The following is a 16,123-nucleotide window of genomic DNA, read 5'->3' as shown; positions in this document are numbered from 1 at the left end:
AGCAAAAGAGAGAGCGCGCCAATCACGGCCGGCCTGCGGTTCGGCGCGCGCCTAGGTGCGGGTGCGCCTAGTCTAGGTGCGCGCGCAGCAGGTTGTGGGCTCCGCCCCCTTTTGGCTCCTCGGCGGTGTCGAAGCTCCTCTCCGAGAGGGAGAAGCTGCCCGGCGGACGCTGGTCCCGCTGCAGGCACGGACAGGCACGTTTACTTGGAAGGAGGTTCCTCATGAACTCGAGGGGACTTACTTCCGAGTATAAACGTGCTTCTGTGCCTCCTTCGGTGCTCTCGTGCAATACTCTCCTCTTTTTCCATCCCGCTTTTTCTAGCGGCAACACATTGCTGGAGGGAAGCAGCCCACGAGTTTCCCCCATCGTTCGCAGTCCTCCAAGGGTGTTGGACTACAATCCCCATCACCCCCAGCACGCCAGCGGTGTTGGGCTACAGCCCCCATCATCCCTGGCATGGCTGGGGTGATGGGGGCTGTAGTCCAGCACATCTGGAGGGCCCCAGTTTGGGGAAGGAAGGTCTGCCTGGTTGCAGCCGCCGCTGCTGCTGCTGCCACAGCTGCTGCGGCAGGAGCAGGCAAATGAAATACAACTTGAACACGCACATCATTGTGGCATCAACTGCACTAGAGAAGCTGGGGAAATGCCCCTTGAGTCGCCTGTGCCATCTCCACCTTTTTTTGCTTGAGACTCCAGGCATGGCACAAACTGCGGCCAGCGTGGCCTCCCTTAAAAACAGTACCAAAATTAGGCATGTGCAGCTTGCATGCAAATATATGCACTTGAGAGTTCAAATAATCTTGCGCTTGTAAGACCCACCCAGATCTTCAGGTGTGTGAGTGTGAGAGAGAATGAATTAATGAATTCTCAGAGTCTGATAGGATGTGGCACAGTCCCTTCCTAGACTATACCATTCACGGTGCCAGTAGAAGATTTTTCCCCCTCTCTTCTGATTTAAGAATTGTTAGCAAGTCAAGACTGATGTGATTGCTCTGCAGCATTTCAGCTCCTGTTGTTTTCTGCTTTGCTCTCATTTGCCCTCATTCTCCCTTACACCCACACCCACACCCCAGATATGGACAGAGAAAGGGCAGGCCTTTTAAATTTTTGGGTTTTGGACTTGTAGTCCTCATTATTGCCAGCATCTACTAAAATTGCTGAAAGTTCAGGGGGAAAATTAGTGAGCGAGAACCCAAACATGTTGAATCCACAATGCTATCTTTCTTTGCCTTGGGTAGGGGATTAATCAGGGAGACCTGAGAGCATCTCGTCTATTCTTGCTTTTTTAATGCTCTTGAGTTCAAATTACTGTTTTGAAATTTCTCAGTATTTTTGCTGAAATCCCTTTCCCAACCTAAACAGAAGCAACTCCCAGGAAGGGGTGTGGTGAATCGCGGGGCCTTCAGCAAAGAGAGGTTAACCCTGCTATACTGGCCTTAAACCCTTTCCTCAAGACTGGCCCTACTCTTGGGCAAAGTGAGGCAGTTGCCTCAGGCTGTGGGTATTGTGGGCAGGGTCTGGAAGACAGAGCTCTGTGTGTCAAACAGCCTGCCCTACTGCCCTCAGGTGCAGTGGAGGACATTATCCGGTGAACAGTGCTGACGTACAATTCCACTGGCAGTCTGGTCAGCTTCTGTACATGCAATGGGGAGAGGGCGCCATCTTGTCCTTTGCCTAAGGCAGCAAAATGTCTCAGGCCACCCTGCCTTTCCTTTCTGCTTTCCTACCATCTGACCAAAATGGAATTTCCCAATGCTTTCAGACTTTTCCCATGATGTTCTTTTTCTTCTTCTTGTTCTCCCAACAGGTTCTAGGCTGCAGTAGCCCGGACCCCTTCTGTGCCCACCGGATGTCCAAGTTTTGGAATGGGAGACCTGCGGAGGTGCCTAGCCAGTGGGGAGTATGGCGTGCTGAAAGATTGTCCCCTGTTTGAAAGCAATTTTATGCAGGTGAAGCACCATGGGAGAAAGTTAGAAAGGTCCTCCCACATTTGCCTACCTGGACCACTAAGGTCATAATCTGACGCCCTCTTCCAGGTCCTTCTGCCAAATGAGGCGAGGTGGGTGGCTACCAGAAAGAGGGCCTTTCCAGTGGTGGCACCCTGCCAGGAATGCCTTCCCCAGAGAGACTCGCCTGGTGAGCATGTTGTAGTCTTTTTGGTGCCAGGTGAAGACCGCTTTTTATTTTCCCAGGCATTAAAAAAATCTTTCAGAGCTCTTAGACCCTTGCATTCTGCTGTTTGTTTTATTTCTGTGCTGTTTTATTTAGTTATTGTTTTATTTTTAACTTGCATTTTATGCTTCTATATGTATACTGCCCAGAGAACTACAGATCTGGGGTGGTTTAAAATGCAATAAATATATTTTAAAAAGCTCAGGAATCCCAGCATCCTGGCAGGCCCAGCACTGAGTGACTGAAGCAGATGCCTCAGGCAGAAAACTTGGGAGCTTCAGTAAAAGCTGGCAAGTTGTCATTTAAGTAGAGGTATCACCCCATCAGATGATTTCATCTGCATACATTTGCGTATAATTTAAACCAAGGCTGGGCAACTTGTGGTCCTCCACATGTTTTGGCCTACAACTTGAACTCTGGGCAGTATAACCAATGGTGAGGAATGTTGAGAGTTGTGGGTCAAAACATCTGGAGGTCCACACACTGCCCACCCCTGATTTAAACCATGGTTTTGATGGAGAAAATATAGGTACTTTATTTTTACTCAGTGCATGTATCTATCACAGCAAGCACCATCTTATTAAAAAAGGCATTCCCTCCTGTGGGAGAGTGAAGAGAGAGGCACTACCTTCTTTTAAGGTAGTGCCTTCTATCTGCAATTTAAAGAAGTAGTTGTATTTAAAATTTAAGTTTTTAATATTTAAAGATGTAATTTTTTTTATAAAATTGTGTTGCCCGATTAACCAGGGATGCTGTTTTAGTTGATAAAAATGTTCTCATAGAATCATAGAATAGTAGGGCTGGAAGGGGCCTACAAGGCCATCGAGTCCAACCCCCTGCTCAATGCAGGAATCCAAGTCAGAGCATCAATCCAAGTCAGAGCATCAATCTCAGTCAATTAAACTGATTAATCTATTAAAAGATTGCAGCTTTACATGTAATTTATGTTACTTTGTTTAAAACTGGGAGTACTCCATTTAGAGAGCAATCTTGTGCCCCCTAGACATAGTCTGGGGGAGGGGGCATAGGATACTTCTGATTCCTGGATCTGAGGTTGGAGACAGTGCTCCGACCTCGGACCCAGGAGTTTGAGCTCCCCGCCTCCTCCCCTGCTACCTCGCAACTGGTGCTGAGAGAACTCTGCCAGCAGCCTCTCCAAGGTTGCAAAGGTGACCTTGGAGAGGACAGAAAGGGTGTGTGCCAGTGGGTCGGGTGGGGACTGAGGAAGCAGGGATAGGAACTATCGCCAGCCTCCTCCTTCTTCCCTCCCCCTCCCCGATGTTTCAACTAGATGGGTGAAAACGCACGTCTAGCTAAAATGCGGAGTAGGGGGAGTGCAGAGGCAAAGATCGCCTCCATGCTCCTCCTGCTCTGTATAGGATCTCCGTCAGCCTCTGAGCGCACAGGCTGACAGTAATCCCGATAAGATTTCACCTTTAGATTTTCTGCCTCACTTGCTAAAAAGTCTTGCCTCACCTCTGCTCTGCCCCATGCCGCCTGACCTCACTGCCCGTCCCATTCAGAACCCAGAAGTCCAGATCTTGTTCTAACCCACCTTTCCCTCCAGAAAAGACAGGAATCTGTGTATTCCCTGGCTTCTACTCAGCAATATGTGTTTTTCCAGAAAATATTTCAGTGACCTAAATAGACTGGAATCTGATCTAACATCTTTGATTCATATTCCAATAGCAAATAGACCCAGCTTTGCACAGCTTGGGAAGAGCCCTTAGTTTGATACAACAAAGCCTTACACACCTGTCGGAGACATTATTCATGCCCACTGGAACCCCTAGGCATGATCTCTACCATGGAGTTACCTGTGTATTGTATTTATATTACTTTTCAGCCAATTTTGATTTTTTGCTATTAATTTTGCTAATTGCTATTAATTTTATAGTGCTTTTGTATGGTTAGAATTTGCTCGCTGCAGTGCTGAATTGTCATGGCAAGTTTGGCTGAAAATGGATCAAATGGCATTGAAGCTATATTTAAAAATTTCAGTTGGCTGCCATTTTGTTTCAAGATGGCAGACGCAATTTTGTATGGTTAAAATCTGCTTGCTGCAGTGCTGAATCATGATATGAAGTTTGGTTGGAATCAATCAAATGATATTGAAGCAATAAAACTGTAAAAATGTTGATTGGCTGCCATTTTGTTTCAAGATGGCAGACATCATTTTCCCTCTGCCTAAAACCATCCCAGATACAGGTAGAACAAATCCTAAAAGTTTCATAACAATCAGATGTATGGTTTTCGAGTCCATCAAGAGCATACAAATAAACACTTCCGTGTGTGTGTGTGTGTGTGTGTATGATTAGAAGATAGATAAGCAATTTTTAAAGTATACCATTAATTTGGCATGCTGTATAATAAATATATAAAGTCTTTCAAATAGTCAAAAGCTGAACTATTTGAGTTGAAATATATGATTGGAGTTAAATCCAATCATATTTACACAAAATTGGGCAGGATAGCTAATACTTTGGAAGACAGAAACAAAATTCAAAGTGATCTGGATAGACTGGAGCACTGGACAGAAAACAACAGAATGACATTTAATAGGGATCAATGCCAACTTCTGCACCTAGGAAAAAGAAACCAAATCCACAGTTACAAGATGGGGGATACGTGGCTCAACAACACTACAAGCGAGAAAGATCTTGGAATTGTTGTCGATCACAAGCTGAATATGAGCCAACAATGGGATGTGGCTGCAAAAAAGGCAAAAGCTATTTTGGGCTGCATTAATAGAATTATAGCTTCCAAATCCCGGGAAGTACTAGTTCCCCTCTACTCAGCACTGGTTAGGCCTCATCTGGAATACTGTGTCCAGTTCTGGGCACCACACTTTAAGAAGGATGCAGACAAACTGGAGAGGGTTCAGAGGAGGGCAACAAAGATGATCAGGGGACTGGAAACAAAGCCCTATGAAGAGAGACTGAAAGAACTGGGCATGTTTAGCCTTGAGAAGAGAAGACTGAGGGGAGATACGATAGCACTCTTCAAGTACTTGAAAGGTTGCCACAGAGAAGAAGGCCAGGATCTCTTCTTGATCATCCCAGAGTGCAGGACACGGAATAATGGGCTCAAGTTCCAGGAAGCCAGATTCCGGCTGAACATCAGGAAAAACTTCCTGACTATTAGAGCGATATGACAATGGAACCAATTACCTAGGGAGGTGGTGGGCTCTCCCACACTGGAGGCATTCAAGACAAGGCTGGACAGCCATCTGTCAGGGATGCTCTGACTTGGATTCCTGCATTGAGCGGCGGGTTGGACTCGATGGCCTTGTAGGCCCCTTCCAGCCCTACTATTCTATGATTCTATGAAATGTTTGACTGGGAAATTTATTTTCCAAAAAGTATTTCAAGATGGCTGCTTTCTTGATGGTTTTTAATCTGACTTTTGACTTTGACTTTTTGCTTCTAATGCATCTAATGTTGGACAGTTTTCACTCTATCATTGTCCTTGGCTTCCTTGGACAAATCAGGGTATGACTAGATTAGGGCTGCTACCCGAAACGCTCTTACTCAGGAGTAAACTCCACTGAATGCAGCAGAATTTCCTTCTTCTGAGTAAACATGCATCAGATTGTACTGTAAAGGTCCTGTACATACAAACCTGATTGTCAAGCCATGAACACTCTCCACATAATCTAGAACAGGGGTGGGCAGAAGGTAGAGCTCTAGATTTTTTGGACTTCAACTCCCAGAAGCCCCTGCCAGCATGGCCAATTGTCAGGAATGCTGGTATTTGAAGTCCAAAAATCTGGAGATCTACTTTCTGCCCACCCCTGATCTAGATCTTAAATGTTTGCCATAATAAATGTGTTAGTCTTTTAGAGGGTTTTGTTTTTGCTGGAACAGACTAACATGTCACTATCCCTCTGGAAATAATCCAGCTCAGAGTTTCTCAAACTATGGTCCACAAACACTATTCAGGAAGTCTGCAAAAAGGTTGCCAGACAGGATAAATGCAGAACCTGACCCAAGGCTAAAGCTTACAGACTTTATCCCTGGCTTCCCAGAAGTTTGTTCCTAAAAACAGGTACATCCATTGCATTAGAAAGATAAGACAATGGTTATTATAATATGAGTTAATTATTAGATTTGCAGAACAAACAAAAACATTTATTAAGTGGTCTGCCAAACCCCCAGCAATATTCAAGTGGTCTGCAGGGAAAAAAACAGTTTGAGAATCACTGATTTGTATTCTGAAAATCTTCTGTTTGAGGATTGAGAGATTGAGTCCTGAATGATGCTATCTCAAAGCTGGTCCCCTCTAAGTGTTTTGGACTACAACTCCCAGAATTCCTGAATATTGGTTATGCTGGCTGGGATTAGGGATGTACGGACTGTGTAAAATCCACTCATGGATTGTCAGGCGCCCTTTGTTCCGTTGTCCATTCACAGATGGATTAGAATTTTTCTTCTCTCGTTGTGCGGAAAAATACGTGAATAATTCCATAAGAGGGTTCGCAACTACTTACATAATTTACTTTAGTACATAACATTTAGCGTCCCCCATTCCAGTCACATAGATTTTCCAGTCTCAGCAGAAACTTGCGTATTTTCCTACGAATAAATTTGCGTAAACTTTGGGAAAGTTAAAAAAAAAAACACGATCTCAACATCCAAAGACTCTGCGTGGCCTGAGGACGCTGGTCCACAGCGGGTTCTGATTCACTGAAATCTAAGCTCATTTTAGTCCGCCTCAAATTTCTCCAGTATCCCTAGCTGGGACTGATGAACATTGAAGTCCAAAGCCTGAGAGGCATCAGTATGGGAAAGACTGGCCTAGCCTTTATTTAGCTGCTCTAAATAAATGGGGAAGACCCAGAGATTTGGGTGACCAGGTACCTGCCTGCCTGTTTGTTTGTTTTTGAGCATAATAGTTGTCATGCAAATGCTACCCCAAGACATTCTCCAGTGATGGTTAGGGGTTCATCACATGGGGGCAGAAATCTGCATCAGTACTGGAGCTTTCTCCATCCAGTTTTATCGTGGGATTATATTGGGCTCCTTTACACAGTTGTTTCTATCTCGTTATATTCCGTTCCTTACCTTTTCGTGGAGTGGCTTTTGTTGTTGTTCAGTCGTTAAGTCGTGTCCGACTCTTCGTGACCCCATGGACGCCAAGCCTTCCTGTCCTCCACTCTCTCCCAGAGTGGGCTCAAGTTCATATTCATTGCATTGGTGATGCTATCTAGCCATCCATGGAGCGGCTACTGTTTCACAAAAAGCTATTACACACTCTGGGGTCATTGCAAAATTTCCTCCCTGTTCTTGCCCCTTTACCTCCCCTCTCAGATTGCTGGTGGTTTGGTTGTGATTGACATGCAATGCGGGTGGACAGCAATCTACACCAAACTGCCCGAACTCTGCCCCTGCAGGCACCCATTTCCCAGCAAACTGCTGGAATGCCAGCATGCTGGCCATTCTGTCTTGTGCATTAAGCAGCTGAAGTCGGGATCAAAAGTCAGTGCACTGCATTTAGTCATGGTATGGCGGCAAGCTGGCAGGTCAGTATACCAACACACTCACACCCTGATGTCACTGCCATTGTCATCATGACTGTGCCCCAACAACCCCCCCCCCCAAAAAGCGGGTTTTTTGTGCTACGGGAGAAGTACACAGACAGGCCATGGCGCTCCTCTTGCACAGGCTAAAAAATACTGCATTTTTCCCATTTGGAACTAACATGGGAAAGGCAGGGGGAAATGGCAGGAAAATCACTGGAGAAACACGGCGTCTTGTAAAGCACCTGCAAAATACCATGAATGAGGTATAAGAGTTGCACTACAAATTGCTAGTGTAGATGCCCTCAGTGACGATGAAGGTGTGAAGAAGCTCTCAAAGGGAATCTCTGTCTTTCCAGGTTACCAAGACAGGGGACGTAGCCAACAGGGTCACGGTGGGCATCGCCGCCACCAGCCCAAGCCTGGAACTGCCTGATCTCATGTTGCTGGCACGGCCAGCCCCATCCTTAACGGGGCAATGTGAGTGCCAGTGTCCCGAAGCATTGCCGTTTCCTGACGAGGAGCTGCAGCTCTTTGGGTGAGACCCTTCCACAACATACACGTGTGCATACACAGCATGTACTGCGCAATTTATTTATTTATTTATTTAATTTATTAATCACCCATCTGGCTGGTCACGCAGCCACTCTGAGCCATGTACAACAATAAAAACAGTTCATACAATAAAATTCAACATTAAAAACATCACATTTCTAAAATTACCCTAGCTCACCCCAAATGCCTGCCTGAACAACCACGTTTTTAATGCGTGGCAGAAGCTCATTAAAGAGGGGGCATGGCGGAGTTCCCTAGGGAGGGAGTTCTCCAGAGTGGGGGCCACCACAGAGAAGGCCCTCTCCCTTGTCCTCACCAGCCTAGCTGTCCTGGCTGATGAGACAGAGAGAAGGCTATCCGAGGCTGATCTTGTTGAGCAGCCTGTCTGGTGTTGCTGGAGGCGCTCCTTGAGATAGGCTGGGCCGGAACCATATAGGGTTTTAAAGATCAAAACCAACACCTTGAATTTGGCCCGGAAAACAACTGGTAGCCAGTACATGTCTGCTCAGAAGGAAGTCCCACAGAGTCCTATGTCAGCATAATTGCCACCTGAATTCCTGTTTGCAGCATTTTTACCCCCCTCTTCAACCAAAAAAAGGCCCTCAGGTTGACAGTCTAAAAGATATGACACAAAGGGGAAAGGGATTGGGAGGGAGGAGGATAAAGGCAAAACTCAGGAGCCAGTTCTTAGTTTCAACGTTCTTATAGGTGTTCTCTGGCAGAGAAGGGCGAAACAAGCTCCATGCAGCTGTTCTTTCTCTGGTTAATGTATGGCGCAAGGTTGGTCTCCCCCTTGCCACAGTGTTTATCCTGGGAGGCAGGGGGGTGCAGCCTCCCAGTGGCCCCTGGGTCTCTGGCCGATCTTGGGGGAGAAAAACAGCCTGGAGCTCAAGATTGCCTGGAAGTCATGTTTCCTGATTCTGAAGCCCAACCCCTTACCCTCAGTCAGCATTCTCCACCCTGGTGCCCTGCAGATGTTTTGGACTTCAACTCCCAGGAGACCCAGTCAGCATGTTCAGTTGTCAGGAGTGCTGGGCGTTGTAGTGAAGGCTGCCCTAAGTTGGGCCCAAGCTGTTGGGGGTTTTATGGGTCGTCACTAGCACTTTGAACTGAATCTACGGGGCAATAAAGGAGCACCCTATTGGAATGGCCACAATTCCTGAGCTGCTGCCACATTGCTGTTGAGAGCAGCATCTTAGCGCCAGAGGAGGCTTCTAAGAGCCCCACGCCTCTTTCTCCGAATAACACACCCGGAACCCTCTCCTCTCCCAGGCTTCTCCCCTTGAAATTTGTCCGGCTCTACATCCACGACGAGTCACGATTCCAGCTCAAAGTACGCCTGGCCAACGGCCGCACCTTTTATCTGCAACTTCTCACGCATCCCCTCAAACAGGAGCACGTCTTTGGGCAGTGGGTGCGGCTGCTGTACCGCCTGCGCTTTTACCACTCGGACGCTCCCCTCACCTATGAGCAGGGTGCCACGGCCTACCGCCATCAGAACCGGAGAAATAGCAGCTTGTCATAGGTGAGCCTCCCCCAAGCATCTGGGCTCCCTGCTCGTACTTCGCCAGCGGCCCAAATAACGGTGAGGCCTGCCAACTCCCGGGGCTGATGGTGGGGGAGGGAAGTGGTGGCTGCTTCTCAAGCCTGGGGATGGGAAATGCCTCAGTAGAGAGCAATGAGCCTGGGAGTGGCTGTCGGGCACTCCAAGGAACCAGCTAATGAAGCAGGATCTGATTGTTTAGCTTGGAAAAAAGGAGGGTAAGGGGAGACATGATAGAGGTGTACAGAATTATGCACAGTGTGGAGAATGTGGAGAGGGAGACATTTTTTTCCATCTCACAAAACCCTAGAACCTGGGGTCATCCTATGAAGCTGATTGGTGGGAGATTCAGGACAGATAAAAGGACTTCTTCACACAACACATACTGAAACTATAGAATTCGCTACCACAGGATGTAGTGATGGCCACCAATTTGGATGGCTTTAAAAGGGGGTTGGACACATTCCTGGAGGAAAAGGCTATCAATGGCTACTAGTTTTGATGGCTATGTGCTGCCTCCAGTACCAGAGGCAGTGAGCCTATGTACACCAGTTGCTGGGGAACATGGGTGGGAGGGTGCTGTTCCGCTCGTGTCCTGCTTGTGGGTTCCTGGTCAACAGCTGGTTGGCCGCTGTGTGAACGGAATGCTGGACTGGATGGACCCATGGTCTGATCCAGCAGTGCTCTTCTTACATTCTTATGATGCCCAGCAAGCCACAGGCCTTGGCCAAATAGGCCGCAAGGCCTAAAAGCATTCAGGTCTGGGGCATTTCCACATTTCAAAGGGCTTCAGAAAACCTAGTTCTTTCTTTGTTGGCCTCCTACGTGTCTGTTTCTCTGTACCTTCCAGCAGGAGGAAGAGAGGGCATGCACTCTAGGTGAGGAAGAAGAAGCATGAGGGAACCAAGGATTTCTTTATCTGCCTCCCTAAAACTAATACAGAACAAGGTTCCCCTCCCAGGCAAGCTCCCCAGTCTTGGAGACCATTCCTCCCTGTGCAAAATTGCTGCAGCGACCCCCAATGAGGAGACAATCCCACCCCCCCGTCCCGTCCCCCCCAATAAAACCAGTGAACATATATGATTTCTGTTTGGCTGATCTTCCAAGTCATCTATGCAGACCAGCTCCCCCTCCAAACCCAAAGCGAGGTTCTCTGCAGCTGTTCCCCTGCCCCACTGTAGTCCCTGCTCCCCGTTCCCAAAGAAAAGGGATGGACACAGAGATCATCCTATCAAGATCACTTTATTGACATAACAATCAACCTGATGGACAGACAGACAGATACAGGGGTGGGTTAGCTGGTCTGTGGTAGCTCCTTCTATCCAAACATGATATGTGTGGCTTCTTTGATGTAGGGAGGGGGCATACACCTCATGCCCCCCACCCCAGCATCAGCACAAGGCAGGAAGGGAAACCATGGAAAAAAGAAGGGGGCTATCGTAAGCTGTGGGGAGAAAAGAGCAGGAATCAGTGCCACTGGCTTGGGGGGGGGGGCGGTTACAGGTTGGGGAGGCAAACAAAGCAATTCACTCATTCATCTCCTCCACGCTCAGACGTTGCTCCGCTTTCCAAATACGGCTTCTACGCACTCTCCCACATACTGCCATGAGGCTCTAGATACACACACACACACACCAACACCGTAAATCAGGTCTGACACCAAACGCACAGCTCTTCCCACTCCTCCACAACTGAAGATGCCGGTCCAGCTCCCCTTTCCCAAACCTCGACCTCCAATCCCCCGGCTCTTTCCCACCCCACCCAAGGCTTCCTCGTTTCTGAATTTGTAACGCAATTCTGTGTTTTGCCTCGGAGTCCCACTGGCTGCTTGTTCCTCTCTGCGCGCGCCGGGAAGCATGTTACGTGTTACTCACCTCTTCCAGTCTTGGCAGTCATGGCAAAAGGATTACTGCGGAGCTACAGGGGGGGAAGAACAGAGAAAGGGGGAGTCAACCAGGAGTTCTAGTGGGTATACTCTATGCCAGCATTCCCCCAACCCTCCGCCCTCCAGATAGGTTTGGACTGCAATTCCCATCATCCCCAGCCACCATGTCACCCTCCACATGCGTTGGGCCATAACCCACATTGTTCCCAAGCTGGCTGGGGGTGATGGGATTTGTGGTCCAACACATCTGTATGGCAACAGGTTGAGGAAGGCTGCTCAACTTGCAGCCAGTAAGAAAGGAGGAGCAAAGGTGTTTTCCATCTTCCACTCAACCGAACAGCCACCCCCATCCATGTTGTACAGAGATGGGATATACAGATGGGCCCCCTCCCTTGTTAACAAAGCTGCACTCTGAAGCCCATGTAGCCATATAGCTTTTCTTTCTCTTGGGGGATATTGTTGACATGGCAAAACTTGCTGAAAGGAGTCATAACTTGCCCTAGCTCTCCCGTGTTTGTTTCTGGGGTGGAAAAACACGGGTGTGCTTTAAATGTCACGATTTTAGTGAATATACAGTATGGATCTATCTGTTAAAATTATATCAGGGCTATGCAGGGATACTGTGGTTCCACAGTAGCACAGAAAATATTCAGACTGGGTGGTACTACTGGATGCAGAATTCTGCTTCCTGAGATTCTCAGCTTTTCTTTTAAAGCAAGTTTGTAGCCCTTTTAGAAGGAAGCCAGCAATACCCGCTGCAATTTGAGAGGAGATGGCTCAGCATTATCAGTGGCTGGAGGTGAGGCTTCAGTGCCCTCTGTACCTCCTTGATCCTCCCTAAACCAGAACAAATTAGGGAAAACTTTTGATGAACTCAGTTTTTCTTGACGCAGAATTTCGATTGCCTGAGCACAGAATTTTGATTTATTTATTGTTTTGTACAGAATATGCAACTGCAGTGTTACTATAATATGTGATGTGGCCTTTGCCAAGCAAAATAGGCCAGATGACCAACCTCATCTTGTATATTTTAATGATATACAAGCCTTCAAATTACACAGAATTCTTCATCGGTTCAACTTCCAACCCTGCCTGACTCCCCATTCTCCCCACTGCAGCATTTTAAAGGTACATACGAAATCTACAGGTTTAAGCCCAAGAACCTATATAATGACAACAACCCTGTAGAGCAGGTCAAACCAAACCCAAAGTGAACCTTCCCCCCTGAAGTTAAGGGCCCCTAGCAAAGTGCCTTCTCCCCCGCTCCCCTTCAGTGTTCCCCTTCACTCAACCATAGGTTTACATGGCGGCAGCAGGCACCTACAAGCGGCCATTTTTAATTTCCCACAACAGCTCAGGGTGCTCAACACATTGTTGCTCTAGCGTATTGTGAGTAATTTAAAATGGCGGCTTGTCACTGCCCAGCACAGGTGACCCAGTATCTGTGGGCCCTGCCTGAGGTCCCAGCAGCTGCCCAAAGGTGCAGGTGCTGATGCTGGGCCTGTTTGAAAGACTAGAACTGGAAGTGAACTCAAGCAAAAGTTCAGATCAGCCATTATGCCAAAACAATGAAACCTGATGTCACGGTGCTCTTGCTGGACCTAACCAAGACTCATAAGTATGTACCTCTGCAGCCTAGGAGGACTTCTACACTTTGGGGACAGGGTGGGGTGCCTGGGCTTCTGTACTACGTGGTGCTTCAAGTGGTTGCAGGAGACAGGAGAGAAGCCCGCTGTGTTAGAAGGTAAGGGTGTCATTCTCTATAGAAGGGCTGGGGAACGTTTGGCCTGCCAGATGTTGCTGGACAACACCTCCACTGGTCCCTAGCCGTTGGCCATGCTGGCTGGGCCTGATGGGAGCTGGAGTGCAATGACATCTGGATGGGTACAGGTTCCCTGCCCCTACTCTATAGAAATTCATACGAAACCCCTAATACCTACCCATTTCAGGGGTGTGAAGTGACCGTACAGAACTGGTGAGGGAAGTCACTCTTCAAATGTCAGGGTCGCTGGTTTTTATTATTAGTTCTTGGGTTTCAGAACTGAGCCCTGGCATTGGAAACAGATCCTGGGGCTAAGGTTTGGTAAGCCATGCTCCCTCGCCTACCTCTCTAGTTCACTCCCTGACTCCTTTCTGCTGTATACCAATAGACTGGCTATGTAGCTTTTTTATCATTATGGGAGCAAAATGCCCTTGAAGGAATATAACAGTGATTTATTTACATGTGCGTTTGCATGAGAGAGAGAGAGAGAGAGAGAAGGGCTACTGCCGCACAGACATCGGTGCAACTGTAACCTCTGAATCGATAGCTGCTTCCCTGATTCTGTCCACAAAATCTATCGTGCAGCTTAGCATCACCTCACCTCCCCACCTCCCAAACCAGCATGAGAAGGTTGTGAAAAATCTGTCTTTCCTTTGCTTTTAAGCAAATATTGTTTCAAATATTGTTTCAATGTGGATTGTATCTCCACATTGTTTCAAATATTGTGGAGATGAAAGCAGTTGAGTAACTGATCCATGTTAATCTGTCATACCTACACCCTGCAGGCATAGCAGTTACGTGATTGGCCTGTGGGATCATCTGCTCCTTCCCAAATTAGAATCACTAATTCCCAAGCCACTCTGAACATAAAAGGCAATAAAAAAAGCAGAGCTGGCAAACAAGAATGTTTTAATTAAAGACACCGTAGCCCTTAAAAGCCTCAATAGTGCCTTGCCTGTCCATGCTGGACACATTGAAATACATTTTACTGCAAAAAATATTCAGGTCACAAATCAGGTCTAAAAAAACACAGAAGGATAATGACACAAAACATCGGAATGTTACTATATCATAAGAATGACTGAATTGTCTGGAAAAAAAGAATGAACAAAGAATGCAATTCTAGAGAAAAGGGCTAGTACGGAAGCAACGAGTGGCAACGGAGAGTAGAAAGTGGTAGAGGCCTAGTTGTGGTCACTGGCTGCCTACTGACGAACAGGGTTCTAGAACAAGTTTTCCAACCCAGCTCCTTTTCACCGTGCAATCACCTTTGACCTCCAGCTTGCACTCTGCTATGGCCTCGCCCAGTTCATTGATGGCCTTGCAGGAGTAAGTGGCACTGTCAAAAGGACCTGGCTTGCGGATGTTGAGGGTCAGCACCCCCTGGTTGTTTGTCTGCAGAAACTTGGAGTCCCCACTGATGTCCATTTTGTTCTTCATCCAGATCACTTTGGGCTGGGGAGAGACACAGGTGGGAAGAGACTGAAAAGGAATCCAGCTCAGACATCTTGATCACCACACATCCCATTCTAATCCAAAAGCACTTTGTCATGGCTGTGAACTGGATCACCCAGCATGCCCCAGAACTAGCACCATGTCAACTAAAATGTGTGCAAAAAACCCAAACTAACCAGATCTCAAGCTTTCCTGAATTGTTAAGCTTTGAAATGGAAAATTCACATCTAGTCCCATCACTAAACTTGAAAGTTTGCCACCCACAGGCTCTGACAGGACTCCCAGAGGTGGATTCCAAGTGTCCCACCAACACTCAGCAAGTCAGAAACAATTCACATTTAGCTTGATGGGGAGACAACGCACCCCCCTTGGCAATAGAGCTAAGACAGACAAAAGGAAGTACTTCTCTTCATATGGCGCACAACTCATTTTAGGGAATTCACTCCCACAAGGTGTGCTGGTGGCTACTGCTCTGATCAGCCTTCCCCAGCCTGGTGCCCTCCACCTCCAACTGGGCTGGACTACAACTCACCATATAAATGCTAAGAAGCCCCCAACTGTTGTAATATAACAAAAACCAATGTGCAATTAATTATACAAAAGCTGAAAATGTGCAAAAGCAGCACTAATAGGCCAATATATACAAAAGCATGAGGAAGTGACAATAAAGGAGGATTGAACTTTCAAGATACAAAATGCAAAGAATGCACAAATCATAGAGGATGGGCAACAGGTATCCAATAGTGTAGCCCATTTTGAAAGTCTTCATCAGAAGTAATACAGATTCTTCCTCTGAACACAAGTGTAAGTTTTCTTCAAGACCAAAAAACAGTCAGTTTTTTTTACTCCTCTTGCCAGCTATCAGCCGTTTCCTGTTTTCATGCCGATCTTAGGCCAGTAAATAATAAACGGCGACTGCTGCTGACTATTTGGTCAACCCACTGCTTTTATTGTGATTTTCCCTGCTTTTGCACATTTTCACCTTTTGTATAATAAATTGCACATTACCACTGTTGGGTGCTTCTTGGCATTTCTGTGTGATGTTCAGCAATTCTTTGTGCTCCCTGGTTCGGGTTTTGGACTACAACTCCTGGGGGATGCTGGGAGTTGTAGTCCCACACATCTGGAGGGCATCAGGTTGGGGAAGAATGGATTAGATGGGTTTAAAAGTGGATTGGACAAATTCATGGAGAAGAAGTTGCCCAGTGCCCATGAACCATGACAGCTAAATG

At 47.1% G+C, this 16,123-nt stretch overlaps 2 protein-coding genes across 3 annotated transcripts in view; one reads left to right on the top strand and one right to left on the bottom strand.

Moving 5' to 3' along the window:
• Nucleotides 1-96: 96 nt before the first annotated feature.
• Nucleotides 97-10,866, top strand: GARIN5A (golgi associated RAB2 interactor 5A). Its single transcript, XM_084805045.1, has 5 exons — nt 97-194; nt 1,809-1,950; nt 8,051-8,229; nt 9,519-9,831; nt 10,640-10,866. The coding sequence occupies exons 2-4, from the start codon at nt 1,867-1,869 to the stop codon at nt 9,769-9,771; spliced, it is 516 nt and encodes a 171-aa protein (XP_084661171.1). The 5' UTR covers nt 97-194; nt 1,809-1,866; the 3' UTR covers nt 9,772-9,831; nt 10,640-10,866.
• A 147-nt stretch (nt 10,867-11,013) lies between these two features.
• Nucleotides 11,014-16,123, bottom strand: part of MYBPC2 (myosin binding protein C2) — a 75,272-nt gene continuing 70,162 nt past the window's right edge. For both annotated transcript variants that reach the window (XM_084808304.1, XM_084808303.1), the window contains exons 28-30: nt 14,705-14,891; nt 11,664-11,706; nt 11,014-11,233 (exon numbers count right to left, since the gene is read on the bottom strand). In XM_084808304.1, coding sequence (XP_084664430.1) covers nt 11,696-11,706; nt 14,705-14,891 — 198 coding nt within the window. In that variant the 3' untranslated portion in view covers nt 11,014-11,233; nt 11,664-11,695. The remainder of the gene's footprint in view (nt 11,234-11,663; nt 11,707-14,704; nt 14,892-16,123) is intronic.

This window comes from Heloderma suspectum, chromosome 6, assembly GCF_057233095.1.
Source record: "Heloderma suspectum isolate Gila_16-S chromosome 6, 16-S_ref, whole genome shotgun sequence".
Classification (NCBI taxonomy): domain Eukaryota; kingdom Metazoa; phylum Chordata; class Lepidosauria; order Squamata; family Helodermatidae; genus Heloderma; species Heloderma suspectum.
This window is presented reverse-complemented; position numbering and strand designations above follow the sequence as displayed.